Genomic DNA, 21,313 nt, shown 5'->3' on the forward strand with positions numbered 1-21,313 from the left:
GACGTGATGCTTGCAGCTGGGCCGCCGTCTTCTCAGTAGGAATCATGGACCTGTCAACACTGAGCTAACCTACTGAGGTGTTCGAGCATCCTGGAACTGCCAACATCAGGAGTTAGGACTGACATTGTGTGAGAAAAAACACCTTCCTTACTTATCAAGCCCCTTCTGATACTGTTACCACTGGCTAGAAGAGCTCCAACTGATGAAGTATGTGCTTTTACTGATGAGGAAGCTGAGGTACGTGGAGGTTCGTGACTCTTGTGAGAGAACCCATGTTCACAGTAAAATCTAAGAGCCCGGATTCAGACCTGGGTCTGTCTTCAGAGGCATAAGGGCTCTGGAAGCAAGCACCTCGCATGACAAAACGCCTCAACTCTACTGAGACATAGTTTTTGTAAAATAAACTACTAAGCTGCACACATTTAACATCTTCAATGACTTCTGGCTGATTATACGCCTGTGAAACAACTACACAAAAGGATACAGAATATTTCCATCCCCGCAAAACTCTTCCTTGGGCCCCGTTTCCAGGCCATCTCTTCTTCCATCCCTGTTTCCAGGCAACTGCTGATCTGCTTTCTGTCACTACAGGTTAGTCTGCATTTTCTAGACTTTGATGTTAAGTGGAACTGACGTAAATGTATGGAAAAAGTGTGACTTCTTTTACTCAGTATGGTAATTTTGAGATTCACCCATGTTATTGCATGTATCCGTAATTCCATCCTTTTTGTGTGGAGTAGGAGCAATATCCCATTGTGTGAATGTACCACGTTTTGCTTGTTCATTCAGTTACTGATGGGCAGTTGGGTTGTTTCTAGTTTGGGGTTCTTATTACGAGTAAGCTGTTAGGCTCAAGTTTCTATGTGGAAATATATTTACAGTTTTCTTGGGCAAACCCCCAGGAGTGGAATGCTACAACACAGGTGGAAATGGATTTTTAAAGAAACTGCCACACTACTTTCTAACATGGTTGTACCATTTACTATTCTCAACAAGAATGTATATGAATACAGGTGCAGGAGAAACTCTTCCTTTATTTACTGCTCACGGAACACTACACTCCTGACACTTCTGTCAAAATGTGTGCCCCCGCCCCCCTTACCACCACCTGCAACCAAGCAATTCTATAGCACCAGCTGGGTGTCCTACAAGTTAACTCAATTCTGACACGATCTACCTGAAGATGGTGCTAGATCTCACAAGCTGAGGGCTCAGTTCCACAAGACTGTCCCCCTTCCCCCTTCAGCTGCAAGTCCAGGTTGTCCCCTGTGCTTCTGACTGGTCAGTTGTAAACTAGAGCTTCCCACCATCCCCTTGTTGGGTTTGGTTAATTTGCTCAAGTGGCTCATAGAACTCAGAGAAATATTTCACTTACTAGATTACCAGTTTATTATAAGAGGATATAATTCGGGAACAGCCAGGATGAAGAGATGCATAGGCAAGATATGTGGAAAGGGGTGTGGAGCTACTGTGCCCTCTCTGGGTGCACCTGGGAGGCCTGGAGCAGAGCGAGTCGGGGCTCTGGGGAGCTACAGTGAGAAGTCTGAACTTGATTTTACGTGCAGTACAAAGTTCCTTTGGTGTAGAAAATGACTTTTTAAAGACAAGTATCAGAACAGAAAAATGAAAGGTGACTTGTTGATTATTCATTTTCAACTTTACTTACATAGGGTTTAAAAAAATCTACATAGGTCCTTTATGTTTTATCTAAAGGAAAAATCCAACCTGTATATATTTGTGTATGTGTATGTAGTCCACTAATGGTAAAAAAAAAATAATGGCAATAAAAATCCATTGAAGGAAAAAGAGAATTTAGTCAGTAAAATCTCTTCTAGAAAGAGGTTAGAAGTCATTATTAGTCCAAGAATCCTCCATTTTTTATATATATAAAATATACCTACATATAAAACATATAAAATATATATCCCTAAGGGTTCTCCAATGACATAAGACAGTATTTTATGAAATTATATAAAAAAATCAATATTACCTGTCAAGTACTATCTCTTGCATGTGCAGCCCAAACTGCTAAGGTTATGTGAACAAGAAATCAAGAAATCCCTGGTGTCTATTACAGAAAGCTTTTAACAGAACTTGCCTTGACAATTTATTCCTATATCTTCCTTTTCCCCCCAGCTCAATACAAGATTGCTGCTTAATTTCACGACTGTGCAGAGCTGTTTTTAGGCAGTACTTGGGAAATAAGTGTTAAGAGTTCAAGTAAATGCAAATGATGTTTTTGGTACCTTTCCTCAAAAGATTTCCATGAGAATACAGACTAGAATATTAAGCTGTATTATGCATATATAGTTTCTACAGTTATATGTAACTTGGTATCTTTTTGCAGTACATAAGGGAAATGGTCCTGGTGCTATTATTCAGGCTCAAAACTAGGGTTTGCCTTGTAAGTCTCTATCAGGGACTGACAATTTTGTAATGCTGGAAATCACAAGATATTATGAAATATTCTGTTTGCTCAGCTTCAAAGAGTTTAATCTAGACTCCCCCCACCCCTTTCTCCAACCTCAGGGGAAACATGACTGAATTCTATAAACTTACTTCTTGTAAAACGTGAATGCAGTGAGGTGTCTCCCCACCCCTGTCCACAAACCCAGTTGAGTCTTGACAACTCAATTTTCCATTTCCTTAAATAATCTCCCTTTAGCAGCCCCCCCCATTTCCCTCCCCAATTAAAATGATGAATTAGGGCACCTGGGTGGCTCAGTCAGTTAAGTGTCTGCTTTGGGCTTGGGTTGTGATCTCAGGGTCCTGGGATGGAGGCCCATGTAGCTCCCTGCTCAGTGGGGAGTCTGCTCCTCCTTCTCCCTCTGCCCCTCCCCCCTGCTCATACTCTCTCCCTCTAGGTTTCCCAAATAAGTAAATAAAAATGATAGCTTTTTAAAAATAAAATAAAATGATGGATTGGAAGGGAAGCATTGGTCAATGCTTGCATTGAGGGTTTCCTACTCCCAGGGGTGGGATGTATAAGCAAGAGGCCAGCATCATCTGATGAAACATTTACTGGTGTGGGCAGAGCTATGCCCTAGAAGTCCACTTTAGTCTTCCAGTCTCCTCTGGCGAAACTTCTCTGCCTTGAACAATCTGGAAAAGCTTTGCCACCCTGGATCTAGTGCAATCAGAGAAGAGGCATCTGGGCTTTGCAAACCCTGGGATCAAGTTCCAGCGGGATGCCTGGGTGGCTCAGTGGTTGAGCGTCTGCTTTTGGCTCAGGGCGTGATCCTGGTCTGGGGATCAAGTCCCGCATCAGGCTCCCTGCGGGGAGCCTGCTTCACCCTCTGCTATGTTTCTGCCTCTCTCTCTGTGTGTCTCTCATGAATAAATAAATAAAATCTTTAAAATTAAAAAAAAAAGTCTCAAGGTTTCCAGCTAATACTGCATTGTTGGCTGGCAAAGGTGGTCAAAGGTGCTTCATATTGTAGTATTGCCACAGGTGGAGTTGGTACAAACCCTCTCACTCATGAAAAATGTCTTCTAGGAAAGAGAGGATGGTGTTAAGGAGCATGGGCTGGACAGCTGGACTGCTTGCATCTCATTCCTTCCTTTCCCACTGATGAGCTGTGATCTTGGCCTAGTTGCCCCACCTCTCTGAGCCAAAGCACTTACAGTGTACTTAGCACATAATAAACATTCAAAACCATAGTACTTATGATCATAGAGTATTTTATTATTTTCAACAGCATAAGGCACTTATTTTTTAATGTGTTTTTTTAAAAGAAAAAGCAATCGTAAGTGAATGTATTGGTAATTAGCTATTCTCAGAATGATGCATGCTCATCTACAAAATCATTTCTTTCTGAACCAACCGGCATTAAGGAATACTGCTGGGTACTTAAAAAAATGGTGAGAACTTCCTATGATTCCCTATTCTTAGCATATCTTTGCTGTGTTTTGAAACAGTTCTTTTACATATTAGGTTTGTGCGGAAGGAGACCTAGAAGTCTCAGTTCCATTACTTTTAATGATCTCCAGATCCTTCCCCCCAACCCAAATGCCACAGCCTACTGAGAGCATCTTGCACATGTCCCATAACACAGAAGGCTTTGTTGGTCTGTTGGGACTCCTCTTCCCTGGGCCCCCAGCAGCCCCACACCTGTATTTACAATCCTGGCATCTGATTCTGAAAGTCAGCACATCCCATGCCTCGGACACGTGGCTTATTACCTTTTACTGAACTCCTGTTCCTGACCCCTTAAATCCACACCTGTTGTCAAGAGAAATGAACACAAAGCAAGACTGTGGCAAAATATTAAAAGAGTGTTCTAATTTTGAAAATCTTTAATTTTCTTGTGCCACATAACAATGAGCTACGATGCATCACCGATCTGTAGTATAATTAACTTCTTGGCTTTTGTTGCTTATGAATTTACGTATCCAATTATCCTTCTATTTAATTTCTCATGGTTTTGCTACATTGACTAAAACTTTTTAATATGAAAATCTTTTTTGATTTAATGGACTTTTCAGTTCATTTGTAACCAGTCACTGGGGTATGATTGCCTGCTCCGGCCTGGCATGTGAAATCTTCCTGGCAGGACGGAGAGCCTAGGTTTCCTGGCCGCCAGGGCAACGGATGAGATCACACTGTGGTCAGCAAGCAGCTGCAGAGAAGCAGCAGTGAAGGAGAGCACATAAAAATGATGCTGATTTTAAACCACCCACGCTCCTTTGTCAAGGGGTACTACCCCCATTCATTTAACCAAGTTGGTGCCTATTTAGGTAACAAGGCTGAAAGTACCATTCTTGCCCTGCCAGAGTTTCTGCTTTGTTTCTTTCGAGAACTTCGCAGCAAGTCCCACTTGTTCTGTCAAAGTAGATGCAGTGAAGAGCCTCATAAGTGGAGGGCCATTCCCATCACACAAGAAGGCCATTCTGTGGAGCTCCAGCGCCAATCGGATGTGAACGGGAGCAAACTCAAAATGTGCTGCTGGTGAACTGAGATGTGGGTCTTTGGGGCTTCAGTTCTGGTCTCTGGCATGAGGTTTTTGGAGATGGTCGATTTATGTGCCAATGAAGCTTTTCTCATCACCCAAAAGGCGAATTCAACTTTGACTAGTGTCGACTGCATTGTCGACAATACCAGAAGTCTAAAAATTCAATGGCAAATGTTGTCTGCTCAGTCAGTCCCTTGTAAAGAGCCTCCTGCGTGGCTCTGCTAATGGGACACAATTATTTGTTTTGTTAGGAAGGAAAGGTGATGACCTTTCTTTCGCTATGTATTTTGGGAGTCAAGAACACAATTTAATACAATCAGATGCAGTTTGTTTGTGGAATTATCAAAGACCATACTTGGGTATCCAGGTGGGATGGAGGTCGACAGGTAGACATTTACCAAAATGCTACCAGGAAACAATCTATTTCACAAGCCAAGCTGAGAAACACATCATTAGGAGGATTCACTCAAACACCCAGGCATTGAGATTCTAATATTGTTTATTCCTTTAATATCAGGCTTCCCTCACGCCTCTCTTTTTTATTTAAGGGAGGGCAGCTCTATATTGTATGTAATTTAGGATAGGAGGATAGGACCCAGCCCTCTGGTTTATGCAAAAGGACATAAATCCACAAATCTGCCTGGAGTACTTTTCTATTTCAACAGGGGGTGGTACACAGGTGTGGTTTCTAGCAAAGTGAAAAACCAGTGAAAGTGAACTATGAACAGACTGTCAGGGGCAGTCACTTTTCCTTCATCAGGCCCATGAGATCGTCTTCTATGCCCTTCTCACTCAGCTCATCCAAACTGTAGTACCGATGAACAATTTTCTTGGCGGTGACCACCACGACTCGGAGCCCGTGGGTGTCCTGGCCCAGCTGGCATCCGATGGCAGATGACACTACCATGTCAAGGTTCTGGTAGGTGCCCCCGGCATTCCGGTGGTAGTGGCCTGAGAACACAGCGGTGACACCTGCGGGGAGGGGGAGGGAAGAAGACATTAGGGGGCCGAGGATTTCCATTTAGGGAACCTGGGGACCCCATGGTTTCCTTCTAGGAGCAATGCAGTATGTTATGAAATTAAATGCATAATATTACTCAGTGCATAATAAATGAGAAGACCACATATGTGACATCCAGAATCCTCTCCAGGATAATTCATCGATACAACATATGAACACATTTGTCATAATGAGTACAAGAAAGTGCTAGGGAGCAAGAAGAGAGAAGATAAAGTGAATGCCTTTGGGAGAGATACAGGAAGCGGAAGGAAATATTTTGAGGCCTGTATAAACAGCCATATGATGGAAGTTAAATGTCTACAAAAAGGAATGTTTATGGAGTTCTAATCAAGATAGCACAGCATGCTCAACATTTAATGTACCTCCTCCGCTCCACACTCAAGAGCCATGATGGATAAAAATCTAAAAAAGAAAACCAAAGGACAGAAGTAGCCTCAAAATAAAAATATATAGCTCTGCGGATGAGAAACAAGGCAGAAAGGCAGAGTAATGAGCAGGGTTATGGTGTTACTGGGAGTTAAGCTCCTATAGTGTAAGAGACTGCAAGGGGTTTCTATGCCATGCCCCCTGTTTGAAAGAGGGTTGCCATGAAAACCTCTCTTTATGGAAGAAGGATGCAGAAAACCATCGCTGCAGTAGTATGCAGGTGTTTTTTAACAAGTACTCCAGGAAACAAAAGAGAACCAACTTGTGATGTTTACTAATTTCTATGGTGTAAACACCCTGATCATGGCTGATTTCAAATTACCAATGTGATGTCACTGCCCAGACGTGGGAAGAGATGCCTGGTTGTACATTATTAATGGTGCTTCTTCTACATGGACACAAAAGCTGTGAGCAACCTTGGCCTCATGGTAATAATAACACGTAGCAAGATAATTAGAAAATAATCAGTTTTGAGTATTTATTACCTTTGCTTTTTAATATAATTTGACAGTGAGCTTGTAGAATTTAATTTTAATAATGGTTGTTTAGCAACAAGCTCACAAAGTTCCTTAAAATTTAATAATTGGTTTTCGTGAGCTGGGTTGGAGCTGTCTCCAGAAAAGCACGGGCTAGGGCTTGTAGCAATCTGTGGATCTAGGAAGGAAGGACAGGCACAGGCTCAAGTCTAGGAAATGAGAAATGTTTTCTCAGTGCTACAGTGGGAAAGGGCCCTCAGGCTTGACTGTAAGACCTGGCCCCAGGTGAGGGCTGGGGTGGAGGTAACCCAAACCACTAGACAAGGAGAAGCTACTCAAGAGGGAAAGTGAAGGAAAAACCAAAGCTGACCTCTTGCTCAAATTGAATCTGAAATTAAAAAAAAAAAAAAATCTCACCACCTGTGAAGAAATTTCATGCTAACTAGGGCAGTCTATAGACTCCTCAATCAGGAATATGAATGCACTCCAGGTGAAATGAATGATATAAAACTGCCTGAAAAATATTTAAAATGAATGTTTAGGGCGTCAAAAAGTCCTTAATAAAGGACTGATATCTATAAAAAAGAACCAGATGTTATCAAATGAAACTGGGATGAATTCAATGAGAATGGTAATGAAAGCTTAGACAGTGGCCATTAAAGACAGAACAAAAAACAATTCTCAATAAATGAGATAAATCTAAACTGGACACTAATCAAAAAGGAAGCCAGTGAACTAAAAGACAGAATGGAGGCACTGAATCAAAAGACAACACAGAGACTCAGACACAAGCAATAAGAATACACAGTTCAAGGAACCCAAAGAATGGACTAAGAGGTATCAATGGATGCTTAAGAGGCAGGAGAACAAGAGAAAGGAGTAAATAACAGTAAGAGCTACCTACAAATGAAGAAATGATTGTTGAGGATATTCCAAAATAGAAACATATGGGTCTTCAGATACAAAGTAGTAGGTAGGAAAATAAAAGTTGATTCATATTGATATATATCATGCTGATATTGTGGAACATCCAACAACAACAACAAAAAACCCTAAAAAGATATCACGGTAAAAATACTACAAAAGAATGGTGATTAGATAGCAGGCACCCCAGCCATAAGAGAATCAAAGTGTAATGCCTTCCAGTGCTAAGGGCAAGTAACTATGAACCTCAAATTTTATGCCCAGCTAAACCATCGTTCAAGTTAAAGGGCAAAATAAATACATGCTGGGGAATATGAAGATGAAGAGTTTACCACTTCCAAACCTGCACTGCAAGAATTATTAGGAGATACATTTTAGCAAAGAAGGGATGAAGTATTAAAAAACAGTGATGAGCAAACAAAAATATTTGGTTAATTTAATTAACTACTGATTTTCTTTGAAAAACTCCTTTTTTAATGCAAAAGTAAAACTAAAATTCAAGAATGTCATGATAGGAAGTTCAATGGATAATTAAATAACATAAAAGCTATTATCATGTTTGGAAGGAAGATGAAAACAATGAGTAACTTTATATTCTGCTAGGAAAAAAATGCCTAATTAACATGCCTCTTAAAAACATTTGGGCACAAGCAACCAAATTAAAAACAGGCACACTGTACTTCATCAAAATTTTAAACTTTTGTGTGTTACATAACATTATCAACAACATGAAAAGATAGCCTGTGGAGTGGGAGAGAATATTTGCAAATCATCTATTTGATAAAGATCTAATATCCATAAAATATGAAAAATATGAAAAAATGGTCAATGTCACTAATTATTAGTGCAACACAAATCAAAACCATAATGGGATTTCACTTCACATCCACTAGGATGGCTATCATCAAAAAGATGGAAAATAACAAGTGTTCACAGAGATTTGGAGACATTAGACCCTTTGTAGAGTGCTGGTGGAAATGTACAGTGGTGCAGCCATTCTGGAAACCATTTTGGCAGTTCCTTCAAATGTTAAACCTACAGCTATCATGTGACCCAGCGGTTCCACTCCTAGGTGGAAATGAAAACACACCCATGTAAAAACTTGTACATGAATGTTCTCAATGGCATTATTCATAGTAGCCCAAAGAGCAGAAGCAACTTAAGTGTCCATTTGAACTGACGGAAAAACAAAACGTGGCACATCCATATGATGGAAGATTACTCAGCTATCTATAGGACTGGAGAGTGTTGACACAGGCTCCAACATGGACTGACCCCGAAAACATCAGGCTCAGCGAAAGAAGTTGGATACAAAAGGCCTCACACTCTAGGATTCCATTTATATGAAATGTCCAGAACAGGTAAATCCACAGAGACAGACATCTTTGTTTGCTAGGGGATGGGGGACATGGCGAAGGGGGAGTGACTGCTAATGGGCACAGCATTTCTTTGTGGAATGGCACAGTCTGAAATCAAACACTGGTGATGGCTGCATAACCCTGTGAATATATTAAAACCGCCAAATTTTAGACTTTAAAAGGGTGATGTAAATTATATGCCTCGATAAAAAAATGCAAAACAATGTATGGGAAGAGGCAGAGGCCAGAATGACCCATGTGGTAGTGATCAGAGGTGGAGAATCAGTATGAACTCATGTTTGCCTTAATATCATGTTAAAAACATAATGACATAGAGACACATTTACAGATGTGTACACATGCAGGATTGTATATAGACACATATTCCCCTGCTCTGTCAGCCGTCGGTGCCTAGAAACAAGGGCACATATTGGTCATGAACACACGTAGTGTCCAGATCTTGGTTTCTAGTACCATTCTCCAACAAAAGGAGCTACAGATCCTTGGAGAAATGGCTGCCTGTAGGGCTGGGGCAGGAAATCTACAAAATGAGCCTAGAGGATCTTGCTGGGCTGGAAAGTAAGGGGGTACTCAAAAACTCACATGGATCCGTCAGAGGAATACAGTAAAGAGCTCCCCACAGCCAAAGCTTAACAATTTGGGCAATAAAATAAATTGGTGCTGAATTATAACATAAAGTGTAACAAATAGATCTGAGTCCATAAAATAAATAAATATGGGAAAAAGAGACCAATCTCCTGTACATAAGAACAAATAATTTATGTCAATATTCCGCCCTCAAGGAGGTGGAGAACTCTACCCTCCCGTCGGTGTGGACTGTGCATACCGACTTCCTTCCAAGAGTAACTTCACAGTGGAGACACAGGCTAAACATCAACAGGGATGGGAAGTCAGGTTGCTAGAACGCACCCTTGATGCACTTTGATGATTGTGATGAAAACGGCACTTTACACCTGTGTGGTCTTCTCTCCCTACCCCCAATCCATGACTCCCAGCATGAGAAAACCATCAAACCAATCCCCATAGAGAGACATTCTACAAAATACCTGACCAGTACTTCTCGAAACTGTCAAGGGCATCAAAAACAAGGGAAGTCTGAGAAACTGTCACAGCCCAGAGGAGACTAAGGAGGTGTGATGCCTAAGTGAGGAGTGCTATGCAGATGGGATCCTGGAGCAGAAAGAGGACATTAGGGAAAGAGTAAGGGAACCTGATTATGGACTTTCAATAATAAAACTGTAGCAATATCCATTCATTAATTGTAGCAAATGTACCATACTAGCGTAAGATATTAATAATAAGGGAAGGCAGGGACAGGGTATATGGGAAGTCTCTGTATTATCTTTGTAATTTTTATGTAAATTTGAAATTATACTGAAATTAAAAAGTTTATTTAAAAAACCATACGGATAATTTCCAAAATAACATAAATGGAATATGTAGATTTCAATCAGCAAAGAGGCAGAGGGAAAAAATTGCAAGGACTATAAAAACCAAAAGCATCAAACACCAAATTTTAAAATGTTCCCAACACCAAATGCTGGCTCTAGAAACTGGATCACTCCTACAGTACTGGTGGGAATGCAAAGTGGTACAGCAACTCTGGGAAATAGTCTGGCAGTTTCTTACAAAACTTGCATTTGCCGTATGACCCAGCAACAGAACTCCTGGACATTTATCCCAGAGAAATGAAAACTTACGTTCAAATATCTGCACACGGATGTATACAGTAGCTTTATTTTGTAATAGCCAACATAAATGTCCTTCAAAGGTTGCACTGTGGTACATCCACACCATGGAATACCACCCAGCAGTAAAAAAAGGAATGAATGATTGATACACCAAACTGGAATATATTTCAAGGAAATCTTACTCATCTAAAAAAGCCAAACCCAAAAGGTTCCATCCTGTATGATCCCATTTATGTAGTATTCCTGAAATGACGAAATTATAGATAACAGTTGCTAGGAGTTAGGCACAGAGGTGGAGAGGGAGTTGGGAGCGGGAGTGGCTATGGAAGTGGGGTAGGAAGGATCCTCGTGGTGATGGAACTGTTTGCATTTGACAAGGATTCAAAAAGGTCTGAAGGAAATGTGTTCAAAATATTTACAGCAGCTGCTTCTGGGAGACTCAACAGAGCACTGTGAGCACTCAACAGCCGCCAGGGCCCTGCAGGGGGCCTGCAGCAGGAACAGGGACACACCTGTGGGCAGGTGTGGCCATCTGCTGGCTGAGGTCTACACCTAGGGATGGGAAAAAAGGCCACCCAGGTTTCTCTACTCAGAGCAGTGAAGGGTGGCGAGAAACAGCTACTTCCATTTACTGTTATGAGGATATAAACAGCTACAATTCATTTCAGAGAGTAATTAGGTGCTATTTTCTCACATTTCATCGTGCGTTCCAATTGATCCACCACCACCACTTTTGTAGAAATTTATCCTTCAGACATACCCAGAGAAGGTGTGTTGTGTCTGGGAGCATAAATACACAGTATTGTGTTCACTGGGGCACTGATTGTGAAGTTCATTTATGGGAGACTGGGTAAATGATCGAAGGTGTATTTTTTTTAAGATTTTATTTATTTACTCATGACAGAGAGAGAGAGAGAGAGAGAGAGAGAGAGAGAGAGGCGCAGAGACACAGGCAGAGGGAGAAGCAGGCTCCCTGCAAGAAGCCCATGTGGGACTCGATCTCAGAACCCCAGGATCACACCCTGAACCAAAGGCAGCTACTCCACTGCTGGGCCACCCAGGAATCCCTCATAGGTATATTTTTAAACAGAAGTAGACTTACATGTGCTGGCATTGAAAGGCACGGAATATGTTATTAAGTATGAACAAGATGTTAAAGAAAAGTATTGTGTGATCTTGGTTTTGTGAAACAAAGACAGTATATGCATGAGAGGCTGTGTGCACATATGTTTGCAGCCCCCAGCTGAAGTGGGATACATTCCCACTGCTCACACTGGTGACTTCTCAGGGAGGGTGGGGGACTGGGGTTAGCAAGGGGCATCCATTTCTACTCTTTAGTACCGTGGTATGATGTTATCAGTGATCATGGACACAAGCATCAAGGTGCTGTGAACAGCGTGAAAGTGGCGTGCCAGATGGACGGGGTGGGGGGCAGAAGGCATGGAATGGAGGTGCCCCCACACCAGGGCCCAAGCCCCGGGTAGGGTGCCCAGAGGGTCCTCGCCACAACTGGAGAATTGAACAGTCCTGACCACACAGACTGGAGGACCTTGGAAGTGACTGCTTCCTCCACGGCCTTCCTGGGGTTTCAAAGCTTCATGGCTTGTGCTGCCGGAGGCCCAATGGGAGCCTGTGCTGTTAGACGGGCCTCGGGGAGTTCCTCATGGCCAGATGGAAACCACATAGTGTTATTATTATTTTGTGGTGTACTAGATTATGTGCATGGAATTTGGGTCTTTATGCCTAATTCACAGTTGCAAACGGTAATATTCTGGAAGGAATGTTTGGCAATTTTCAATGTGGCTTGCATTAGCCGTAATTAGCTGTAAAAACTCACTTCTGTTCAAGTTTCATGCCGTATTTATTGGCGTCCACAGAGACAGGAGCATTAACAGGGATGTTCGAGTGACCCGCAGAACTTCCAGAGCAGATCTCAGCGGACCCGGGACAGCTGCACTGGTCTGCTACGTGTGTGCTATCCATCTTCCCACTGCGAGCCCTTCAGGGCTCACCGTTTGTTGTTAATGTCCCAAGTCACAGCATATGTGACCAAATGAGGATTGTGGCATTAGCAAGGACACCTAAGAGGACTAGCAGTAAAGATGAAAGAGACTGTCAGTGAGCAGGGCCATTCTGTTCAGAACGTCCTCCCCCCTGGCAAGAGATCTACCCCACTCCCACCATTACAATTAGAAACTTCACATCTTGGAATCCTAAATCAGAAACCATGGAGTGGCCTTTCAAGTGTGCAAAGGGATGGTCAGGCAGGAAGCTGGAGTCTGTGTCGAACAGAGGAGGGTACGAGTTAACTCTCCATCCTGCCTAGTTCTCAGGCTGAGTTCAAGGCTCTGGGCTATTCCTGGTGGGCCCAGTGACAACCAAAACACAAGGAATGAGACGTGGGGAGGGACATGAGCGAGCCTCCTCCCGGAATGGAACCAGAGCCAGAAGGTGCCTGGTGGCTGACAGAGGGAGTTTCTATTTCCCACGTCCTGGGAAGTCTCGCAGTTCTGAAGCCTGACTAGGTTCTCCAAATCCTCCCTCGAGTCAGGACAGTATGGAGGTGGAGTGGAAAGAGGATGGCTTGGAAGGGAGGACAGAGCAGGATGCTAGGGGGGCCAGGAGAAGAAACAAGGACAAAGTTATGCAGCTGGAAAACTCATGTCAGAGCCCAAGTGCTGAACGGGCCCTGCAGACTCTGGCTCTGTTCTTTAGGGACCTTGGGCAGGCTGCTGACCTTCGCAGGCCTTCACTTCCTTCCTTGTGAGATGAATCACGATGAACACCGGTCTTGTGGGGGTGGCACAGAGGTCTGAAGGAGAGCATGGAAACAGGCAACAAGCACCCAGCAGGTGCTCAGCAACCCCTGGGGCTCCCTCCCTGGCAGGGCCAGTGGCTCAGACACCAGGTGCTGGCCCTGCAATGTACAGTCTCCTGCCCGAGTTACAATCCTGTCCCTTTTGTGCTGACAGGCTATGAGGACCTGTCTCTGCTTTCTATTAGCTTTTGGTGGGGACACATTGATTCACAACTCAATGGAGGTAAGGAATGCATTAATAAATCACAGTTTCCTTGACGGGGGATTGATTTTAGCCATGTTTTCAAGAGTTGGGCAGAATTTCCATCCTGGCTGTTCATTAGTCATCTGTGGCCGACATGCCTCTATGGTTCCTTAATTGAGTATTACATATAGATTGTTTCTGAATAATGAACTGCCGTAAGGAGATGACAAGCATCTTTTTAAATTACCACCAGAAGAATTCCCAAGCAAAAGACAGCCCCCTGCACATCAACAGAGGACAACTTCTGTGGCATGAGCCTGGTATTTATTTCTCGGTGGTATCAAGTCATAAAGACGCTATAAAAGCTATTTTTAAGTTGTCTTGATTCAAATTCATTTCAAATCAATCAGAGGATGGGAATGCAATTTCCATATAATTTAATATTCTAATACTGGAAGCTTGCCTCAAATCAATCAGGAAATTGCGATGTACCCCAGCGCAATTTTAATATTAAAAACTTGCTTCCTTAATGCTTTAGTGTTACTTAAGCCTGGAAAGTGCAAACAAATTTGAATTGCACCACTTTTGTTTTTATCCTGAGTATACATTTATGAAAATGCTATGTATCTTTACATCGCCAGCTGTGACAGTGAAAACTGTGTTGCAAATCATTAGTCACTCAATTTATTCTGCCTCCGTGGTAAGGAAAAAGAAACGTGACTCACTAAAAACAAAAAAACAAAAAAGGAAAGTAAAAAAAAAAATGGTATGAACGGACAGAAAACAGGTACAGATAATCTGTGCTGCAGGTAAAGAATTTCATTAGCAAGTGGCTGAGAGGTGGGCCCTTGAGCCTGGGGTGGCCACATGGCAAAGGGGCACAGACAGATGTTTCTTAAGCAGGGCTGGGAGGCACAGTTGTTAATCCAAAATCGGGGTCTGGCCCAACTGACTCATTAAAAGGTTCTTCAGGGCAGCCCGGGTGGCTCAGCGGTTTGGTGCCTGCCTTCAGCCCAGGGCATGATCCCGGAGACCCAGGATCGGGTCCTGCATCGGGCTCCCGGCGTGGAGCCTGCTCCTCCCTCTGCCTGTGTCTCTGCCTCTCTCTCTCTCTCTCTCTCTCTCAAGAATGAATAAATAAAATCTTAAAAAATAAATAAATAAGATAAATAAAAGGTTCTTCACTACTGGGTTAGGGTTTTGAGTTGCCAATCTGGGAATTCTAGATTCCACTATAATCACTCTCCTTAGGTTCCACGGGCAGGTATCTCCCCTCCAAAGTTCCCCTGGGCAGGTATCTCCCCTCCAGTGTTTCCCTGAGAACGTGGAGAAAGGAAAAGGCTAGCTCCACATTCTGTGGGTGAGGCATAAACACTGGTGGAGCTCTCCGCTGATGGAGGCGTTGTTGGAGTGTAGGGGGGCACCCAGACTGATCATGCCTAGCAGCCGAGCGCTTAAGCCCTACAGCTGGGTAGTAATATAAATAGCTATTCCTAATAAAAGGTAGCAAGTGATAACAGCCGGGTTTGGTAGTTCTTATTTACTGTATGCCCATCCTGAACTGAGAATTTTGCATATGCGTCATTTCAGGTAAGTTTCATAAGGATCCCCATGAAGATATTAACCCTCTTTTGCAGGTGAGAAAAGTAAGGAAGCACAGAGAGATTAAGGGACTTGCCTGGGGTCACACGGCTAGGATTTGTATCTGGATCAAGGCTGACTCAGAAGCAGATGCTCTCTCTGTCCTTTACCTTAGAGGTACGAAGTGCCAAGGATTGTGACACTGCAGGCCCATGTCCTCCCCTTTGGCCAGTTCTTTGTTCACATCAGCTCCTAGGATAATGATTCTGGTGGTAATAATAATGATAATAAGTGATATTTATGGAGTGCTTACTATCAGACATTGTTCTGAAGAGCACTACAGATGTTTTTAAATCATGTGAGCCCCACAGTTTCCCTATAAAGAAGGCATAGTTATTATCCCAGTTTGGCAGGTGAAGAAAACAGATGTGGACACATACCAGTTTGCCCCACTTGGCCAGTGTCCGGCAGGGCTGGGATCAGAGCCCAGGGGTCTGGCCCCAGAGTTGGTGCTGTTAACCAAACACCTGCCAAGTTGAGGGAAACTAAAAGCACATGAGAGATGGGGCATGTGAGGAGGTAGCAGGAGTTAGGTAGGTTGTCACCCCACAACTCCTGCTGACCCACCACCTACAGGAACCCCTTGTTCCTTCTCTGTGCTTTTGAATCCTCACCAGATTTGCAACATGGGAGAAATTCTTATGTGCGTTCTCCAGGGGAGTGAGTGGTGGTACCAGGATTCCAGGTCAGAATCCGGCTCTGCTGGAGGGCAGGGGCATGAGGCTGTAGGCCCAGACTGACAACTAGCTAGAATGGAGACAAGTGAGGCGCCAAGCTCAAGTCTGCATCCTCCTCCTCCTCGCGGTGAGAGCATCAGAGCATGTCATCACATAAGTTCAAATGTTCCCATCCCCAAATTCCCAATAACTGAAGTGAGATCTTAAAGATATTCTCGTGGAACTTCTTTCAAGGATTGCTTGTAACTTGATTGACCTGAGGTCCGCAAACATTTTTTTCTGTAATGGATCATAAAATATATATTTTAAGGCCATGCAATCTGTGTGGACTATTCAATCTGCCTTCCTTCATAGCTTGAGAGCAGCCACTATTCACAGTTATGTAAACATGTGGGCATGGGTATGATCCAATAAAACTTTATTAACAAAAACAAAAGGAGGGTCACCCCCAGTAATGGGAGAAAAAAAAAAGCATACTGTCTTAAAAAAATATATTTGGGTGATAAGGTTCAGCCACAGTTTCTCAGTTCTTCAAAAAATTAGAACTTTCTGTACTTCTCACAAATAAAGAAAACAACAAAGAGAACAGTAATTTGTGGTTTGTAAAACTATGAATGCCATTTTGACCAGGGGAGACAAGTGTACTTGCCCAACAGAGAACACTGCTTTCATGAACACAAAATTATTCTATAAACAATTACTCAATTATATAATAAACAAGAGCATTGTACGAATGGTCAGAAAGAGATTTCTATATTTACTTGGAATGTAAGAGTGTCCACGTCCTTCATCTAAAAAAAGTAACTCAAACATTAAGATCCAAAAACATTTAAAAAATTGTGTGCTGATAATCTTTGCTTGAAATTAAATGTCTAATGGGCTTATAGAGGAAATGCATGTACCAATAAGAGAAATTACAAAATTCAACCAGCTTACAGTTTATACTCAATAAACACAAATCTATGCTGCTGAATTAACTTTATAGTTGTCCTTTATATGGACAATGTGAAGTGGAAAGAGCTCTGGGTGGCCCTGCTCAAGAGAAACATAATGTGAGCCTCTCATGTAATTTTAAATTTTCTAGTAGCTGCTTTTAAAAAAGTAAACAGTAACAGGTAAAATTAATTTTAATGATATGTTTTAAAGACTATATTTAAAATGTTTCAACATATAATCAATATATAAAATATTACCAATTTTACATTATTTTCATACCAAGTCTGGGAAATCCAGTGTGTATTTTATATTTTACACTTAGAGCCCACCTCAATTTGGACCAGCCACATGTGGCTACTATATTAAGCAGCACCATTCTGGGGTGGGGCAGATGTGGAAATCCAATTCTAGTGTTGGCTCTTTTTAACTGAATGGCCTTAGTTCCATTACCTGAAAAATGGAGATAATCACAGCTGCCCTGTAAGGCTGCCGCTATGAGAAATAGCTTTCACTGTGCCTTGTACACAATAGGCTCCTAATGAATGAGAGTCATTTTAATATCAATTATTAAATGACTGAATAGTTCTTTAATAGAAGCACTGAATTATCAATACCATATAACAAACACAAGGCCCTTCGGCAGAGCGAAAATAACTACACCACATATAGAAAGAGACCAAAAAATAAAATAAAATAAAATAAATAAAATAAAATAAAATAAAATAAAATAAAAAAGTAGCCCTAGGATCAACAGTTTCCAAAGTTTACAAGGAAGTTGAACCGCTAGGTCAAAGAATACCTCCACTTTTTTGGCACAGCGTTCAAGTTATCATTGAAGAACCATAAACCTCATATACTTGATCAGTTTTAACACACGTACACTCATGGAAATCATCACCAAGATCAAGATCATGAACATATCCACCACTCCCAAAAGTTGCCTTGTGCTCCTTTGGAGTCACTCCTTCCCTCCAGCCTGGCCCAGTCAATGTCCGACTTGCTTTCTGTTTCTATAGATTGATATGGATTTTATATAATGGGATCATTTAATACACACTCTTTTTTGGTCTGGCTTCTTTCACATAGCCTGATTTTGAAAACTTTGATATATTTCATGAAAAGAATCATGAAGGCATGATTTTGAAAGACTCCTCCATACTACTGTATGTGGCAAGAGTTCATCCTTTTTATTGCCAAGTAATATTTCATTGTAATATTTCATGTCCTATAATTTGTTTACCATTCAACTTCTGATGGACCCTGTGATTATTTCCAGAACTGCCTTAGCACACTTGATGAAAAGTGATGAACCATATATATGTTTGGGTTTATTTCTAAACTCACTTTTCTGTTCCATTAATCTGTTTATCTTTTAATACCAACTGCCAGCTTTGATCCATGGGTTTACGGTTTGTCTTGAGATCACATAGGGTAGGTCTTTCAACGTTGTTCTTTTTTTCCAAAATCATTTTGCTACTATAGGTAACTTGCATTTCCACAGGAATTTTATTTTTTATTTTATTTTATTTTTTTTAATAAATTAATTTTTATTGGTGTTCAATTTACCAACATACAGAATAACACCCAGTGCTCATCCTGACAAGTGTCCCCTTCAGTGCCCGTCACCCATTCACCCCCACCCCCCGCCCTCCTCCCCCTCCACCACCCCTAGTTCATTTCCCAGAGTTAGAAGTCTTTATGTTCTGTCTCCCTTTCTGATATTTCCCACACATTTCCTCTCCCTTCCCTTATATTCCCTTTCATTATTATTCATATTCCCCAAATGAATGAGAACATACACTGTTTGTCCTTCTCCGATTGACTTACTTCACTCAGCATAATACCCTCCAGTTCCATCCACGTTGAAGCAAATGGTGGGTATTTGTCGTTTCTAATGGCTGAGTAATATTCCATTGTATACATAAACCACATCTTCTTTATCCATTCATCTTTCGATGGGCACTGAGGCTCCTTCCATAGTTTGGCTATTCCACAGGAATTTTAGAATCAGCTTGCAGATTCTACCTTAACCTTCAGGAATTTTTATTGGTATTATGTTGAATCTAGAGATCAATTTGGGGAAACTCTCCTATTAACAACAGTCTTCCAATCCATGAACATGGTCTATCTTTCTATTTACTTAAGTCTTCTTTAATTAATGTCAACAAAGGGCAGAGGTCTTACATGTCCTTTGTTATTCCTGGGTATTTTATGTTTTTTGCTGCTATTGCAAATTGAAGTATTTTTGTAATTTCATTTGACAAGTGTTTGCTGGTGGTATGTAAAAATACACTTCATTTGTGTCTATTAACCTCATACCCTGAGATCTTGCTAAATTCATTTATTCTAGTAATTGTTTTGTAGATTCCAGGGATTCTCTAAATAATCATATCATCTGCAAACAGGGACAGTTTTATTTCTTCTTTTCTGATTGTTATGCTTTTCCCTGCTCTTTGTAATGACTGGAACCTCCAATATGCTGTTACATAGGAATGGTGAAAATAGGCAAGCTTTCCTTATTCCTGATCTCAGGGGGAAAATTTAGTCTTCCATATTCCCACAGCTTAGACTTTTGACATGACTGTCAAATGATCCATAAGGAAAGAAAGCAACTTAAATTCCCACCAAGGATGTGAGTTTGGTCACTGAGATTTCATTCCTTGGGGATCTTATGAGGCAGAGCCTTTCAAAGACTAAAAGGGAGACTGTCCAACACACATTTATCAAGATATTTTGAGTAACTGCTATCCTCCCTGGTTTTTATCATGCTGGATAATTCCTGTCCTCTTACTCTTAACTAAGTCCTTTCACACGATTTACTCTGGCAGATCCTGTCAGTGTCCCTACCAGGCCCCTTCCCAGGCTGGTGTGTCCAGCTGGTGCCAGGAGGGTTGGCTGCTAACTGCTCACAGCGGCCCTTCCTGAGACCTGAATGACTGAACCAAAGCTGTGGTGGGGGGCACAGCCAATGAATGACTGATATGAGAGTACAAAAGGCCAGCCCCCAGACCATGTGGCATGGGACTCCTTTTATATGAAATATTCAGAATAGACGGACACATCTGTGGTGAGAGAAAGTAGATTTCTAGGGCAGAGATGGAGGAAAGGGGAGTGGCTGCAGAAGGGTGCAGGGTTTCTTTATAGGGTCCTGCAACTGTTCTACAATTCATTGTAGTGGTGAATGCACAACTCTGAATAAATTGAAACTGCTGAATTGTACAATTTAATATGTGAATTGTATGGTATGCTGATGGTATGGCATGTCAATAAAGCTCTTATGGTGTGGTGGGGGAGAGAAAGACAGGGAATATGACCATAACAGTCATAGCTATTATTTTTTGAAGACCTGCTATGGGCCAGGCAGTGTAAACAAGCCTCACTGTGTGTATTATTTTACATTTTTCTCCATCCCTATAAAGGATTACTGTATGTGGGAGCTGGGGGACATGGTCCCCCTGCCTCAAGCTGGGAGGAGGGGGAGCATCCATCTCTGTAGTGGTGTGATTCCTGCTCTGGAGCTCTGGCTGGATCAGGTTGAAATCCTGAGCACACACCCTTGCTGACTTTGCTCCTTGCCCTGTCCTGGGTCCTCACTTCCCTGCTTCAGGGAGCCTCCCTCACATGTCTGCCAACCTCAGGCTCTGCTTGGACACTGACCTAGGACACTGGACACTGACCTAGGACACTGACGTATAGGAGGTCAGCTAGACCTTCTGATGCCTCTATTACTCTCTCTGCCCAAGGGTTCCTCTCCTGGCCCCCTAATTTCTCCGACAGCCCCACCCACTTTACAAATAACAAAGACTTTCTATTAAGAGCTTCAGCTTGCTCTCTTCAGTGGTTTTAAAATTTCCCTTCTACTATTTATCTTTATTGTGTTTCTGCCTTCAAAAATAATGCGTGCCTTAGGAGAGGAGAGCAGTTGAATAAGCTTTGGTACACACGCTGTGCAGCTGTAAGGAAGAGTTAGGAAGATCTCCATGAACTGATATGGAATGACAACCAAGAAAAATTATGTGAATAAAGTGCAAAAAGCATATACAGCAGCCTTCTTTTTGTGTAAGAGGGGGTAATAAAACAAATACATATGATGCATACAGCTTACCCTCAAATAGATCAGAATAATATATATAATATATATATATATTTGCAATATCTCTCACAAATAAAAATAAAGAAACTGGGGGT

General features: G+C 41.9%; 1 protein-coding gene across 1 annotated transcript in view; it reads right to left on the reverse strand.

Moving 5' to 3' along the window:
- Positions 1-3,664: 3,664 nt before the first annotated feature.
- CPPED1 (calcineurin like phosphoesterase domain containing 1) overlaps positions 3,665-21,313 on the reverse strand; it is a 99,820-nt gene continuing 82,171 nt past the window's right edge. Inside the window, exon 4 of the mRNA XM_055341329.1 lies at positions 3,665-5,924. Coding sequence (XP_055197304.1) covers positions 5,695-5,924 — 230 coding nt within the window. The 3' untranslated portion in view covers positions 3,665-5,694. The remainder of the gene's footprint in view (positions 5,925-21,313) is intronic.

Source organism: Nyctereutes procyonoides, unplaced genomic scaffold (assembly GCF_905146905.1).
Source record: "Nyctereutes procyonoides isolate TBG_1078 unplaced genomic scaffold, NYPRO_anot_genome, whole genome shotgun sequence".
NCBI classification, from domain to species: Eukaryota; Metazoa; Chordata; class Mammalia; order Carnivora; family Canidae; genus Nyctereutes; species Nyctereutes procyonoides.